Here is a 17,035-nt window from a genome sequence, read left to right as displayed (position 1 = left end):
TTAATTAAGAGAGGAATCGGTATTTGAAATAGTGGACGTTTGGACGTCCGCTGTGGCTCTCCTTTACCGTGGAGAATCGTAATTTAGAGAAAGTATATAGCAATTAGAGTCGAACAAGCAAGAATAGAGACATCTATTGGATTTGAATTTAGTATGTATTACAACTGATATTTTAGTTAATTTATATTTGATTTATACTTTCCAAGAGACCATGATTCGTAAATTCACGTGAATTCACGTCAACGGTCGCGAATGTCTTGATAAAACCGAAATTGCATCAGAGACTTCAATAAAAAATCAGCCACCCAATATCAAATGTTAACCAGATTCGATGTTGCAGAAATGTCAGTAGAACATCTCTATCTGAACGCAAACTTTGTATCAAACAGGAGAATATCGGAGTATTCCCTAAAGGCTATTTATATTTCAGTTGCAAAGTATAATGCCAGGACCTTAACCTATCGTCGAAGAAACAATGATTATTACAGGGTTATTATGTCACCTATCATCATCCTGGTATTAACACGTTTTCCATGAAGCGACGAAGAAGTGAGCAATTGAGCATACTTTCTCCATGCAGCTCCAAATTATCGTCTAGTCCAGTGTCTCTCAACCTGTGTTGGTTCGTTGCTTCATTAATATCCGCACCTATTATAATTGCTATTAGATGATATAGTCAACTGACTGTTTAAATATTATTGTACGTGTAACATATGAATATAATCATATAAAGTATAGTCCCTCTTTGGCGGGATTCTTTTCCATTATTAGAATTTAATTCTAACATGATTGAGGACACAATTAAAATATAATACTGTCAACTGATTGTTTAAATATTATTGGATGTGTAAAATATTTTTAGAAAATTATAATGAAAAATGCAGTCTCTGTTTGGTGGGATTCTTTTTCATTATTAGCATTTAATTCTGAAATAATTGTTGACACAATTAATCGAATCAATAAAATTCAAAATTATTTGAAAAATTTCAATAACATTTCATCAACTTCAATAACATTTTAGTCAAATTCGTATGTCTCATACAAGAATTACTCCAAATTTGATGCACCTCTCGAATCATGGTCTATCAGAAAGTAGAAACCAAGTATAAGTTTAAAATAGTTGTAATACATGATAAATTCAAGTCTAACAGAAGAGTTAAGGTACCAAAGATAGTTTGAAGCATGAAAATAGTAAAAGCCTAGAGAAACAATATTATGTAAAGTTGTGAATTGGGGAAGAGCAGTGTGGTTTCCATTGAGAATCTGTGGTCTAGGGATCGATACGTATACGGTAATGGGAAAAGTATCCGTTGGTACTCGCCACTTCGTGTTATTGCCTTTCACTAAAGATGTTTAGTTACAATGCAGCAGAGCTTGCGGCCGAACCGTCGTGTTAAAGCGATCCTTTCACTGGACTGGTCTTTCAAGAACTGCCAGCGCGTCTATTAGGCGTTGCATAATGTTGCACGTGTTGGACTCTGCCCACTTTAGATGGAGTCCATCCATCTCGATCTGGAAAGCGTGCAGCACTTTCAGGGACGCATCTGTTTCAAAACTTAACGAAGCTTCCGCCTTTGACTTTTGGAAGCTCCTCATTCGATTGTTTAATTCACCTATTGAATACAAAAGAAACACTAAATCTCTTCATAGTTTTTTATTTGGCACTCGATCTCTTTTAACTTATTCAACAAATTTATGCAGCAACCAGAAATCAGATAATCATACATATTTTAAAAATTACCCTTATTTTAACATTTCAATAGCCAGTTTCGAATCGTCTTTAGAAATTAGCAAAATTATTCTGTACACAAAATGTAGCTAAAGCATAATGTAAGTATCGCGGGGTGCGGGTTTGATTGTGTAGGAAAATCGGACGACTGTGGATCCGAGGATCGTGGGTTCGAATCTTTCGTGCCTTATTTTTCGTAGAGACTCTTACAATAAAATATAATTCGAACGAAGTAACAATGAAATTTAATCTTCCGATTACATTTGATTTCAAACATGGTCATACCGTATAATTCCAACTAAATAATTCTATTCTAAGATGAGCAAATGTAGATTGCTCGAAGATGAATGTGCCACACGATGTGCGAACTGACGAAGGTTGTCGGTCTGGTGCAAATCAAGCGATCGTAATCATTTTAACAGAGAGTTGGCCTCGAGCCTTTAAAGAGCTCAGACGTATTTCACAATAACCTACAGCGTTTCCTGCGGTGTATAATTTATTTCCGTTATGACGTGCCGAAACCATATAATACACACCGTGGAACTGTGTATTAGCTTGGAGTTGGATTCTTGGTAAACGAAGTTTCACGAAACGTACTGGCATGTTTGAGAAACACGGTACGCAAAGTACCATGCTATACTCGTTGGACCTTTGTTTTTCCTACTTAATTGCAGCAGTGCTTCCCAGGTGTAACGCTGACTTTTTAACAGAGTTCTGTTTAGTCGTGTAATTAATTTTCCTATTTTGATGAAATGTAATATATGTTTGGAATAATAATTATAACGATAAATCCAAGTCGAATGATGGATAGTTAAATCAATTTTTAAAAAATATCAGCTTATAGGAAATGGTGAGACGAAACTTCTTTATATTTACAGTTTGTTCATAGGACTCTTTGTTTCAAAAATGAAAATTGGAAGTCTTCCATTGGAAGATTTCAATGTTTATCTCTGAAATTAAACGTCATTTGAATAAACTGTAAATATAAAAAAGTTCCGTCTTAGCATTCCCTATAAGCTGGTATCTTTTTAAGCTTCACACTTCTACGCCACTTAGAATTTTCACCAAAAATCGCTCCGTAATGAAAGGGTTAATGTATCTGATTCAAGTAACGTAGAAGAATATCTTTTCTGTCGAAAGAAAAGTGTCTAGGAGCGAGGATATTAATCCTACTCAAAGAGTACTATTTGTTCAACCTATAAAAGAACACCGGAAGGTTTCGATGTCCCCAGTCGTCCAGGACGTACCATTTTATTTATCGTTTCCCATTCATCTAATGGACACACGGAGACTCGGAAAAGCGCAATTAATCCACTTTTAATAATTACGGAGCTCGCGGGCGCTCGCCGTGAAAAGAAAACGTCCCTCGATGGCCGGCTCTCGCCATTTGGATTCCATCCAAATTTCGCGTTCCCCGAACGAACGGAGTTTCAACTTCGATCGCGGGGAACCGATTTGCCAAAGGCGTCGATAATGACGACGTGACGGCGTTACCGAACCGAGACGTCGTTAGTATTTCAGCGAACACCAGAACGAAGCGCAGTGAAAATAAATGGAACCACTCCTGAAACGATGCAGTGAAAATATTACGGATTGTGACAGCTGCAATGTTTGGAATCGATATGTATCTGACAAATTTTAGATGTGATTGGTGAACAATGGTTTTATTTCAAACTGGTACATGTTTTAAATTAATGAAGTTTTCGAGCCCGCTTGAAATTCTCTTGAGTGACTTTGTCTATTGTATCTTCATATCTTGAGACCAGGAAATGTTACACATGTATGTTTTATTTACTCTTGGGAGATGTAAACAAGAAATACTTATTTACATAATTTGATTTATAATATTAGAATCCCCAATTCTAATCTTAGAATTCTAATAATATTAGAACAGAAGAATAACATCGATATACATAAGTGAGCAAATGTGTAGCTATGTCCATGTGATCTATAGTATTATTAAGTAAATTAATATAATTTATTCGACAGGCTCCTAATTGATTTTAAGGAATAGTGTGTTTGCCAAGTGCTTGAATAGTTTTTTTGAAATAAGGAATAATTGCTTTTTTAAACAAGAAAGAATTGAAAATTCTTCTCTTTTAGCATTACCTATAATGCACAGACAGTTATTGTATACATGTACATGTATTATTTCACAAGTAAATTTGCTGTTCAATTTTATATGGAACAATACTGGCATTTGTCATGTAAGCGACGTTGAATTAAAAATGTCCAACACGAAGGCACGGATGTTCTTGTCAGATAATTTTAATGGGAACGGATAATATTAAATACGCAAATTGCGAAATTTTAATTGGAAATCGGATACGTATGCGGATTCGTTTTCATGTAACAGAAACAAAGGTTGCGATGCATTTCTCTCGTATAAAATGAACGAAAGACTGGATTCGATGAATGAATTGGAAATATCATATTCATCGAGAAACTATGTATTATGTTTCGGTTTAATATTACAGGGCCCTATCCATATGTAAGCAAAAAGTGTATATTACAAGATTCTCATGATGCTTATAGGAATTCATATTTTAGAGGAAAATGAATGAGAAATAGATGAGAAATGAAATGGAAATGATAGGAATGTCAGGGATGAAACGAATGACACAAATGAAAAAAAAATGGAATGAATGTTCTTGATAGCGTCGATTGTTGTCGTAGTAGTCGAAGATTATATTCACCAAGCGTCATAATCATAATTGCAGTTCATCAGGGTCGCCACTGAAAAGTTTGTGGCGCCATAAAATCATTCTTCCGCGTTGTAACGATTCACTTTCCAGCAAATGCAAACGTGACCTTGCTGATGGAGTCGATAACGACGTCTTGACGGCGCGGTTCGTTGAACGGTAGCGTCGTTAGTATTTCCATGAATACGCAAGTTCGACGAAACTTGCTAATTCCAGACGGTGGAATTCCCAAGTATTGAAATGCGGCGTCCAACCTAGCACAAACGATGTCGGATCGTCTAATGTGATAAGAAACATTTAAACTATTTGATTCGAATTAATTAAAAACAATATGCTCCACCTTTCACATCAAAATTTGATCTCGATAACCATATTTTAATAGGGAGAATTGTACTATATATTCTTTTAGTTGAAGGCCGTACATATAGAAAATAAATAAAATTTGTTCAGATCTGCAAGATATTTAATCCTCGTTAATAAAGCTTTTCTTGTTTGTGTTACAGGTAGGAGACGTGAACGCAAGGAGCTTTAGGATAGGTGATGCAACCAAGCAGACGGTGATTACTGTGTATACTATATTAAAAATATAATAAATTGAAAATGTATCATTCGTGTGTTTCTCCATAATTACACTCTATTTGTCTCCAAGAGATAGTTCACTATCCATTTTACGTAACTATGTTACATTTAAAATCACACAAGTAGATTCAATTACCCAATATCGTTAATTCACCTCGCGAGGCTAAATCAGTCTTCCAAGATTTCCAATAGGAGCGCAATTAAAACTACTTCCCTCCAAATGTCTGAGCTTGAAATTCTGAGAAACTGCAGGACACAGGCGAAGCTCTAGGGTAGAATTTCAATAGCCCCGGAGACTGTGCCGGATCACAGGAGGAAAGTGTCGCGGTGAATTGGGAAGTGAGTGAAACTCTAATCGAAATCCGGCCCAGGCATACCGTCGATTCTCCTTCTGCACAAATCGACGTCGTCTGAACTTGGGTCGACGATTGTTCCGGGGGATCCGTGAACGCCATTCAGGTCGCATTCCTGGATAACCCGGGTCGCGGGCATAATCACGGTTTCGAGAGCAAACGAGGACGCGAGGATGATTCGTGAAAGGTGACACACGGATCGGATCCGTTCTCTTTTCAGGTTACTTAACCAGTCGCATGTTGCAACACACGCGTGGTACGGCAGATTCCTCGGCGCCGTTCACTCATCTCCACTATTGTTTATAACTTGACGAAGTATGTAGTGAGTGGATCGTAGATCGTAGGTATTTATGGCGTGGACAGTCATGGACAATTTGGTTAAAGATACACTTATGCAAAATTATACTATTTCATGAAATATACGTTACATGTACCTTACGTACTCATACACACTACCTCTAAAAATTATATGGACATTTCCTCGATTAAATTAGTTATAAATCAAATTGAAATGATTTTGTTATGCACAATTATTAGTACTATGTAAACTAATTCATGAGGGGAATAGAATTCATTTTTATATAAAACATTGATGAAAGAGATTCCATTTTTCAGAAGGTAGTCGACGCTACAGTATTTAAAAAAAATAACTTTCCATTAATTTTATATTCCCAATAAAAATAATGTTTGTCTTACGTTTTTAATATCGAGTACTGACGAAAATAATAAAATTCTGAAGCTGAGCATCGCATATTTGTATCGTTAGGGCGAAGATAAAAATTACAAAATATGTTTTGAAATCTCAATATTGTAAATATGTACTGTATAAAATAAAAAGGTTTTCATAATTTCTTCATAACCAGGAATAAAATTTGAAGTGACGTAAATTTCACGGCAGTGGTCGCCATTGTGTTAAGAGTACGTCGATTTAAAAAATTCAGAGGCTTATATATCTCCCTCAAGGTTGCATACGAAGATTCTAAAAATTGAAGAATTGTTTACCTGTATGAGGTTTTAATGAATCTAACCTAAAACTCATTTCAGCCATCAACTGGTTGCTTGCAAACAGCATCTTAGTAATCGCTATGTTACAGAAACTCGACACCTCGAGTCTCTTATTAGTCTTGGCTTATTAGTCTTTCGCTAGCTTTCGCGTCTTGGCGAAATGCCGCCTAAATCGCGAGGAGTACCTGGTGACGCGATTACGCTCGTTCATTGCACCTCGAAGCGAGTGGTGCCTGGGACAGGTTCGAGGCTGGCTCGCCACATCGCAGTGCCGATCGACAGGGATGCATTTTTAATGAAATTCCACGGCACAATTGGGATTAATAACGCGGCCCTTTGTTTGGAAAAGAACTCGTCGCGCGAATAGTCGCCAGACGTTACCGAGACAGAGAATTCTGTAAATAGGGCAGACGGAACTCGACTTTAATTAAACGTCGAGATACATTCGCCCAGGAAACGATGATATTATTGCCTCGACGCGAGTCTGTACGTTAATGAGTTTCACTTAGTTTCCGGTGAAAGAAGTATCGTTTCGATGCGACGATACAAAAATGCGTGAGCTTGTGAATTGTTAAATAGAGAAAAATGTGTAGTTGTTCGTGTTTGCATTGAATTTTTCAATATTTCTCTTTCATTACTTCTGCAGCTAAAAAACTAATTAATTCTATTGTAATATTTGTATAAAGAATTCCGTAATAAACCAGAACGAAGGAATGAATGATGGTTGAATATCTCTTGCTGGAATCTCTGGCTACAAAATTATTCAAATTATACATTTCACGCTGTCACGTATCACTCTGAACCACGGTAGTGTCTGGTGCACATTGCTCTTTCTTTTCCGCTATTATCCAGACAGTCTCCTGAAAACAGCGACTAACCGGCCAGTTTCTCGCAGGCTTACCCTTTAATCAGTCTCACGACGCATTACACATGTCGAGATGCGTTTCGACGCGTCGCTCTGATGTATAATGCAGGTCCCAGCTTCAGCATTTTATCGCGTCGCCGCAATTTACGTTCAAAGGCACGCGGCCAAAGGACAAGCTCCAGTAGTCGCGGGATTAATTTACATATCGCGTTATTAAATTTGCCCCGGCGACTCGTTGTCGCGAAAGGACACGGCGCAATCTCTCGCGTTCAGAGAATCATTTGCCCTGAATTTAGCAATCGTCGACGAGCCTCGCGGACCTCTAAAAATGTCGCACTCAAAGCGCGCTGCAGCTTCGACAATTTTTCGCGAAACGCTCGAGAGAATTTTAGCCGAGACACGACTCGACGATTCTTTCGACGATAAGATTACGTCTCTGTTTGCCACCACCCTTTCCCTCTGTTCTTCGTCGGAATAAAACGAGCACACTTTTCCTTCCCCGTCGCGACGAACCTTGTGCCCCTTTTGCGCTTTATTAAAAGTCTCGTTTCCACCGTGGGGTGTTTGCCTGGAAGGTCGACGATTCGCGTGGAAGAAGAACTTCAAGGAAACGCGTTCCTGGTGTTTTATGTTCAGTTGTCTGGGCGAGAGTGGCTATCAAATGAAGTACTATTTTATTCTACATCAAATTTTTCTGAATTACGAAGTTGCTTTGCTTTTAAGAGAACATTCGATTGATTTGTGGTTGTTGGACGTTACATTGTGTAAGCAGGTACGATGAATGTCTACTAAGGTGGAGAGGAAATCGTTGAAATCAATTCTTTGTTTATTATGAAAATCAATGACAAATAAATTGATGAAAGTCAAAAGATTCTGATTCACCCCGTAGAATAATTTATATCTGCTTCAATCGACTTCGAGCTGACCCATACATGCACTCAAAACGTTATTACTTAAATTCCTTATACTATAGACTAAAGCCTCTTCAACCGATACAAATTTTCTAAAACGTAAATCTCAATCTACAATTAATTTTCTTTCGTCTCGAACATAGCATGTTTGAACAGTTCGCTCTTTTTTCTACAAAAGCACGAGTGTTTACATCCGAGCAAACCCGTTTGCGGCGTCAGATCGGAGCACGACGATCGCGTTTGTCAGCGGTAAGCACTGGAAACTCGCAGTGGAAACAGACGGTCGCTGTGCAGCCACAGTTGACTCGAGCGATCGCGAGGAGGTTTGCCGGGTTTGCGTTGCGCTGCAGTTGACAAATCATTACCGAGGCTCGGCGAGACTGTACACAATGTAGATTCTCGACGCTTGTTGGCTCGCTGAAATCGAGTTCACGGGTTGACGAATGAAAATACTACCCAGTCTCTACCACCTTCCTAAGGGGAAACCGAGACAGGGGAGCCGGAAAGGCAAATAAGAAGGTTGCACGGGTTACCTGACCGAGTCGTGGGAAAACGACTCGCTCCGAAAGATAGATAGCTCGACCATGAATCTTCGGAATACAAACCCAACGTCGCCTTCGATGTTTAGACATCTGTGAAATGTCTGAGGAATATATTGGTCCGCACTGTAATTGGCCGTAAACTCCGCCAGCTGATTCTTCGATCGGTAAAATGCAATTTTTAAATGCATGTGTGATATGTGACATTGTACAGCTTGATGTCTTTGTATCTCTTTATATCATTAGTATAATAGGAATCGTAATCTCAGGTATGAAGATCATGTATACATATTGTATATACTACGAATAATATTAAATTTATCAAAATAATTCTATGCATACATGCATGTATATGTATACATAAATTTAATCAATTTGACACAATGAGTATTGTTACTAGTACATGCATATACAGCATAAAATCTGCCTGCTAAAAGCGTTTAATAATAATAATAATTTTATGAAAGTGATCCAATATACATATATCTATTATAAAATTGTTTTAAATATACCAACAGACACAAATATATGTGTAATATTTGAAATCAATACGTTCAATGAGTTTCAAAAAATGGAATTACAAAATTAACAAGGATAGCTTATAAGCTGAAACTATTATTACTAATACGTACTGCCATAACTAGCAGCATGAAAGTGCACATAATGAAGACACCCCATTAATCCCACTTCACCTCACCCCAATTAATCCCATATTTTGAGCCTGATAAAGTAGCATAAAACAAGTTTATTTCGACGTCCTTCGAACGATATTCGTCGGCCCCGCGTCTTTTAAGGATCCAAACGACTTTTTCATTCTTTCCACGGGTACGAGACAAATTCTTGTCGACGCGTCGCACGGAAAACAGGCTGTAAAACTCCGCCAGCTGCGCGACGGGAATTTCTCGAGTCTTTTACACCCGTTGTAAAATTCCTGTCTGCTCGCGAAAAGATGTAAACTTTTTTACGCCGTCTCCTTGCGCGCGTTCAAAATTCCGAAAGGCAAATTGACGCGAGGGGTCTCGATTTAATCGGATAGCCGATGAAACGACGACGCGTCGAATTTTAGTGGCTTGGGGTTCGATTGGACTTTTTTAAGGATCCGTGGACTCAGCCTGGTCCATCTTCTCCCCCGTACTCGCTGGACGAGGTTTAAGCCTGAGTGAAAGGACGCTTATTTAACCACCGTCTCTCGGTATTACTCATCGTTAGCGATATCGCAACCTTAATGCACTCTTCGGAATAATTTAACTCGAGACGTTTAGAGCCGTGGACTTCGATACCTTGTTCGCTAATAGGAATTCATTAGCTCCTGATGGGGGATTCAATTGTGGGAACGTAACGCGCGCGACCGCTCACCGAGCCGCGTGAAAAGCTGTCTCAGCTCCTTTCTAATTTTTGCAAACTTTTCCTCGTCTCCCTTTCACCGTCATCCCGCGGACCCCCTCTGCCCCTTGGAAGAAACGAATCGCCCAACTTTTCAATTATCGCGAAACAAGGAAATTCGTGAACCAGTTTTGAACTTCGTCCTGGCTAATAAAGTGTCAATATTTCCTCGCTAATCTGTTTTTTGTGTTCATTGAAAGAAAGAGGACGCTTAAACGGTTTCTCTTGGTTGTTAGAGGATGGAGGGGGAGGGTAATTATATAGACTCTACTCGAGTAAGGGTAGTATTCTATGTATTTACTTGTTGAGGAGGAGCTTGGAGGGCATATGTACAATTATTCAACTAAGAATTTAACATGTGACATTTGATATTAATTAATCGATCGTTGCAGCAACATTTCACAGTCTGGTAATTATATTCTGACTGTAAGAAAAATAATTCTTATAAGTTCTATATATTGTAAGAGATACTTTCAATTAATGATTCTTTTGATGAGTTATTTGTCAGGATTCCTCATAAAGAGAGATTCAAAGTCAAATTCAACAATACTTTAAACACTTTATTCTTACAATTAGTACTTAATTCACATAACATTTAACATGTGACTGAAATTAATGTAGCGTATAGTCTTCCGAAATTTTGGAGAGTTACCAGTCCTTGAAATATTGCTTTGGAAGCCATTACCCCACGAAAAATCCTCGAGAAACGTCCTTGTAATTTACCAAATCGCGTCGTAAAGGAGACTCTGGTTCCGTTCGAGAGATTACGAGGGCTTCATTCGCGATCGATTACGTCGAGGCCTGCACAGAATCTAAATTACGATGACTCCGTCGGGTACACAGGCACATAAATCATATTCGGGCCGGTGGCGCACCGTCGTCGAGCCATTTACAATTTCCACGTGGAATTTTGCTAACGCGCCCTCGCACGGGCCACCGTCCCAGGCGTGTATCACCGTTATGATAACGGCGCAGGCTGCCGGTGTTCGCCTCAGAATTTCATAAAGTTGCGACCGGAAGCGCAAGAACGTTCCATGCCGCGCGGGTCACAATGCTTTTCGTAATTTTTCACCGTCGACCAGGTGATCCTGCGCGTTTATCAAAACGGAACGCATGAGTTATGAAACCGGGGGACCGCATATAGATTCTGCGTCTTTGAATCCCGATTGTTATCCATCTAGGACGATTAAATTATAGCTTGAGCAGATTTATTCATTAATGTTGGCTAGTCCTGATTATTATTGACACTTTTCTTTATCGAATCATTTGATTAATTGACGTTTGATTAATTTACATTCCAGTCATCGTTACTATCTATATTAAAATATTTAAAACCAACATTATAGTTACTTCCTGCTTTTTTACACCATCCAGTTTCCCCAATGAATGTTTAATTTGTCAGTATTATTGTAAGCGATATAGAAACTGACGAAATATTCGGAGTCGTATTTGCGCAACATATTATGATTCACATCGTTGTTTATCCGTCAGGATGAAAGAGGGACAGTCGATATTACTGGCCTCAACGTCAACGCTTCGGTCGTAATTTATGTTCCCAAGAATGTTTCACATTCCCTTCTAGAAAGCAACATTTTATTACGCCCAAGACGGTGGCATAATGCAATAGTGAATTTCAGCAAGGCTGTCCGTCGCGGTGGATTTATAGTGCTACCTCGAAGAAACTCGGGGAGAAAGAAGTATTCTGTTTACCTTCCAGTCCACGAGCCACCGAGTAATTTCGTTCTGGTTAGTCGAGGGAAATTTTGGGGGCCATTAGTATCTGCCAAAATGACGCGAGACTATTTATCGAACAACCCTCTGTTTTCGAGAAAATCGTTCATAAATAAAGGACTCAATTACTCCTTGCTCTTCTTTTTATCGACTCGATCGATCGAGGAATAAAAATGAATGAAAATTACTATTTCCGGCCGTATGTTTTATGTGAAATCGAATTAATCTTTGCTTAAAATATTAAAAAGTAATTAGATATAATAATGGTGTTTCTTTTTACTTTTTGTGTCAATATAACCCGAAACTATTCGTTAACTCACTTTTATTTTCAAGAAAATAAAGATTTCACTTTTATTTTAATAAGTAAAGATCAGAAATCTTAATTATTCCTTTTTTTAACACAAGAAGTAAAAAGTTTCTGTTTCATTTAAAGAAAATTGGAATGTAATAATAAGTATCCTCCTCGTCTTGACAGCTTTTCTAGACAATTAAGAAACCCCGAATATATTTAATAAAATCATTGCAATTGAATTAATAATATTCTTTCGATCTGAGAAACCATGAACACCTTACGAATACAGATCGTTTTCAGTTTAAGAAAATGTTGCATCGATATCATCGAAATGATCGAGTGCAGCGACGACAATAAATTGCCCAGAATAACAAAATAGTTCCCCTATTCCGTAATCGCCAACTCTACGAAACTATTTCACGAGGCTCGAGACTTGTCACCCCTGCGAACCGCTGCCAAACATCCGAACAATGTTCCATCTCGGTCTCGCCCCTCGTCCTGGGATGTTCGGACACGTCGTGTGCACCATTCTGCATATACCAGCGGACGCGTGTAGTCATTAGGATCCATAGTCATCGGTGACGTCTAATTATACATCGCGATTATCGACCCTACGTCACTATGACACGAGTGATTCAAGTTATAAGATGTTCCGGATGGAATTTGGTTCTCTTCCGTCGTGTAGTATATTTAATTTATTCTCTACGTCCTACTGGAATATCAGAAGTCAATCTTGTGTTCTTATCTTCAATTTCTTCTGTACAATCGTTCTCTTTTGATCGCATTATTTATTATTAATATCAGATGTAACAGAGATATCCTCATTCTTCTTCGATTGAATTCATCCTCGACTAGTGTTTCATCCTAATTATTGCAGATTATTTCTTGCCTTCATTTTAATAGTCAATCTTATTTCTTATCTTCAATTTCTTCCGAACGATACCGTCTTGATCATATTAATTATTTCTTGTCAATGTCAATCATCATTCTTCAGCATGAATTCTCGATTTCACACTGTTGTCCCTGATCACTGAGTAAAGTGAGCAATAAAGCTTGTCTGCAACGTGTTAACCTATTTATCCTGAATTTCGAGAATATTTATAATTGCCTCTGAAGTCCAGGTATAAATGACTAAAAGTCAAAGTCCAAGGTAGCCTTCTACTTTTCCATTCTTCAGCTTAAATAGACTCCAATGACAAAGGTACCTCGAACATTGTTCTAATTCTAATTGCCTGCAAATAATTTCTTATACTAATTCCTTTTGTACCCCTTCCACCCTCTGTCTACTTTACTTCCCAACTATCACATTAGGTAACCTTTCAGGTAGCTGTCTTCGTCCTTCATTAACTCTTTCCCTTCCATGCTCTCTGCTCACCTACTTGAACTCCCTAAAGACACCCCAGACACTGGTCTCAAGTCTTTTCAGATCATTTCCCCTGCTTATTTTTTCTTAACCATTTTCATCCCTCGCCGCATTAATTCCTGAGAGTCAACACCCAAGGTAGTTATCCACCCTCTCGTCCTTCCACAGAAATGGGTTCACCGAGGTCACGCGAAGCGCTCGTCCGACTCCAATTATCCAACCAGCTGTCCCCTCGTCTTCCGCCATTGGCAAATTCGCCGCCACCTTCTGTCAATTAATTGGAACTCAGTTAACGAACCCTCCGTCCCCTGCGCTCGCCGTTGTCGACGTGCATGGATCCTCGCGCGTCGCTGATGATTCCCATTATCGAATAATTGCGCGCCTTTGCTTCCACCGACACGACTGGCACTCGACGGCCAAGTTCGGGAAGGAAGTTCGTCAACGTTTTCGCGAAAGCAACGAGTCAAGAGCTGACATGTTGTGCGAGGAATTAGACGCAGGGTGGAAAGACGCTCGAGATTGTTTTCAGAGGCAGCTGGGTGGATAATATATTCTTCGTGGGGGAAATATGGCTGTAGTTCTAGTTTATAGATCATATATGAACTTGGATACTTATTAGATCACTTATTAGCTATTATAGTACACGTGGAATAAACCACAGTTTATTTACTTTTAAAAATTGTATCTTTCACAGCTAAATATGTAATACAGATGAAATAGTTTATTTTAACATTTATTTCTGGGGATTCACTCCGTTGCGATACATCGGTGCTTCCACTCTGCCGTTTCAAGTAATTCGGATGTCTGACCAGTGCTGGCGTATTCTACTTGAGTAGGATAAATTGGTTTCCATTTTGGAATATTTGGATGGCTCGTGGATATAAGTGGGATTATGAGGTAGCAGGTTATGTTAAGGGAATGTTTTGAGAATAATACTTCATTTTAGAATAGTAATGAGTGACTGATTGTTTAAATCTTTTTAATCAAGATTTTGTAATGAAGTTGCAAAAAGAAATATTTGAGTGGGAAAGATCCTATATTATTGTTTGAAAGTTGATGTTTTTGAGTAGAAGGCAGATTGATTTAAGTTTATATTTCTCAAGTCACTATTTGTCTGACCAGTATTAAATAAAATAGATTCCATTTGTTTCAAATTGGGAAAAATGACCAAACGCTCATCGACAAAGAAACACAATTCTATTTTATATGAAAAAGTAGTTATCCTTCGTCACTTTAGTATGTCAGTAAAACATTGCAATGAAGTTCGCTGGAATTTCTCATCAAAGGTATTAACAACCCAAAGTCTTAGCAATAATTTCATCGTGGGAATTGCCATGGGTGCGATCCCAATCGGAACGTAGAATCCTTGGACTGTTCTGTCACAGATAATTGGACACGGTGATCCTTCGTTACGACCAGATATTTAATTAAACACGTCGCTGAAATGCCTGGCCGTGTTGACCTCGTAAAATAGCTGGTGTCCGATTACGACGAGCAGCGGAGCTGGTAATCAGATTAACTAAATAATAATCGTGTGCCGCATATCCGGATTGGCAGCAATTAATTTGCAGAGTTTTATCCCTATAGAATCCACTTACTTTCTAATCCACTGCAATGCGATTTCAGCCGGTTAATGCGTCCTGCGATTAATTACATCCAATTGCAAGGCCACGCGGACTTCCAGTCGCTCTCTTTTCGAATCATAAAGGGAATAATTATTAAACATGCATATAGCGAGATCGTGGGTAATGACGCGAACGCTAACGATTGGTTGTCTATTGCGATTAATCGCAGAAATTTTTTTTTTGTGTTCGATGATCTTCATTGTAGGGTAAAAAGGTATTAGTCTGGAGTTTGTGGGATTTTTGTTTTTAGGGAAATTAATAAATGGATAAATATGGAATTTAGTAGACATATTTAGGTGCGATTCAAGTAACTGTATGAATTTTTGTGTGCTTATATGTGTAATTGTGTAGGAAGTGGAGGAAGTAAAATCCACAAACCCTGCAGAATACGATCTTGTCAGTCTAAAGGTGGTAACACCGCCAAGAATTTGTTTAAAAGGAACAAGTAAATTAAAAGTGCAAAAATTTACAGATGTATGATTGAAGTACCTATCTGTACGAATTTTTTCACTTGATTTGTAATGAACTTTAATAATATGTAGGTAGTAGAAATATGTATACGAATGGAATAATTTCTTCCGTGCTCTAGATAGACATTACAATCAATGCTGTCTTTTGAGACACACATTAAATAAATCATTTCATGTGTATTACACTTACTGTATAAAAAGTATACTGTATATAGATAGACATACAAGCAATGCTGTCTTCTGAGCCACGCATTAAATAAATCATTTTATCTGAATTACACTCACTGTACAAAAAGGATAAAATAAAATTTATCGCATTAAATAATTAAAGAAATGGATTTTCAATCTCTTAATACGCTTTGCACACGTCTGACGCGTGTCTCTGTGATGCATGCTCAAAACCGTAGCCCCGATAGGTGAATCGCGAAAATCCCAAACCGCGAGTGGAAATCGAGAACGACGAACGAACTAAAAACGACGACCTCGTCCTGGGCGTAATTTCATTAAAGCTGAGTCGAGAATTGTCCGACTGCCAGACGGAACCTTTACCGTTGGATCCACTTTTCGCCAGGGAATCGAAAGCTTCTACAGAAATTGCGTAGATCCTCGCACTGGGAAGCAACAGAAGAGTGGAAAAAAGTCAAAAAAACTCCCTGTGGAGAGGATCAAAGTTCACGTGTCGTGGAATCCCTGGTGATTATTTGTACTCGATCCTGGAATCTTCTGGATTATCCATCAACTCTAGCTGAAGGTAAAGTATAATATTAGAGAATATTGGATAACGATCTCCGCGAAAATTACAACTTATTTGTACCTTAGACTTGGAGCTAGACATTGTTCAGAATCAAAATGAATTGTACTCGATGTTAGGAATGTAATTTCACATGAAACTGAAGGGTTCCAATTCAGACTGTTTTAAGGCTCCTTCAAACTATTCTTCAAACTATCCTTCAAACTGTTTTAAAGCTTATAAAAATCAGCTTGCTAACCTGAAATGCTTCACGATCAATTACGAATCAATTAGTAAAATGCGTCGCAATCAAGATCTAAGCATTCGTGCTGTCCAAGAATCCTAGATTCGCCATGATTTTCTGATACTAATACCTGCGTTGCAAAGATTTTAGGTGGCTCCTGTACGTTTAATTTGCAACACGATGCTCGCCATCGAGAAGATGCTCGATCCCAAGGCATCGGATAACGCGTATGAAGTAACAATGGCGAAAACGAGGAGAAAGATCACGTGATGAAAAAACGTGGAATCCCTTCACGGTTACATGAGAATTTTTAATTAAAAGCCCGACTTCTTGCAGCTTCCACTCGAGGCGGTCCACTTGGCCCTGGCACCCAAGTGGTTCAGTCTGGCAATCAAAAAGGTTCTGGCACGCTAAAAACACCGAGTCACGGGTGTAATTTGATTAAAGTTGGGATTCAAGTTATCCGAGCGTCGAAGGCAACCGTTCACATCCGCCAGAGATCTAGTGGGCGTTC

The 17,035-nt window shown here is 38.6% G+C and overlaps 1 protein-coding gene across 4 annotated transcripts in view; it reads left to right on the top strand.

The window, feature by feature from the left end:
- The window catches only part of LOC128876184 (polypeptide N-acetylgalactosaminyltransferase 2), a 284,435-nt gene that overhangs the window by 137,618 nt on the left and 129,782 nt on the right, over nt 1-17,035 (top strand). For 3 of the 4 annotated variants that reach the window (XM_054122325.1, XM_054122327.1, XM_054122328.1), the window contains exon 2: nt 4,935-4,988. The exons of the other annotated variant lie outside the window; for it this stretch is intronic. In XM_054122325.1, the coding sequence (XP_053978300.1) occupies nt 4,935-4,988 (54 nt within the window). The remainder of the gene's footprint in view (nt 1-4,934; nt 4,989-17,035) is intronic. 4 annotated transcript variants of the gene reach the window in all.

Source organism: Hylaeus volcanicus, chromosome 5, assembly GCF_026283585.1.
Source record: "Hylaeus volcanicus isolate JK05 chromosome 5, UHH_iyHylVolc1.0_haploid, whole genome shotgun sequence".
Classification (NCBI taxonomy): domain Eukaryota; kingdom Metazoa; phylum Arthropoda; class Insecta; order Hymenoptera; family Colletidae; genus Hylaeus; species Hylaeus volcanicus.
This window is presented reverse-complemented; position numbering and strand designations above follow the sequence as displayed.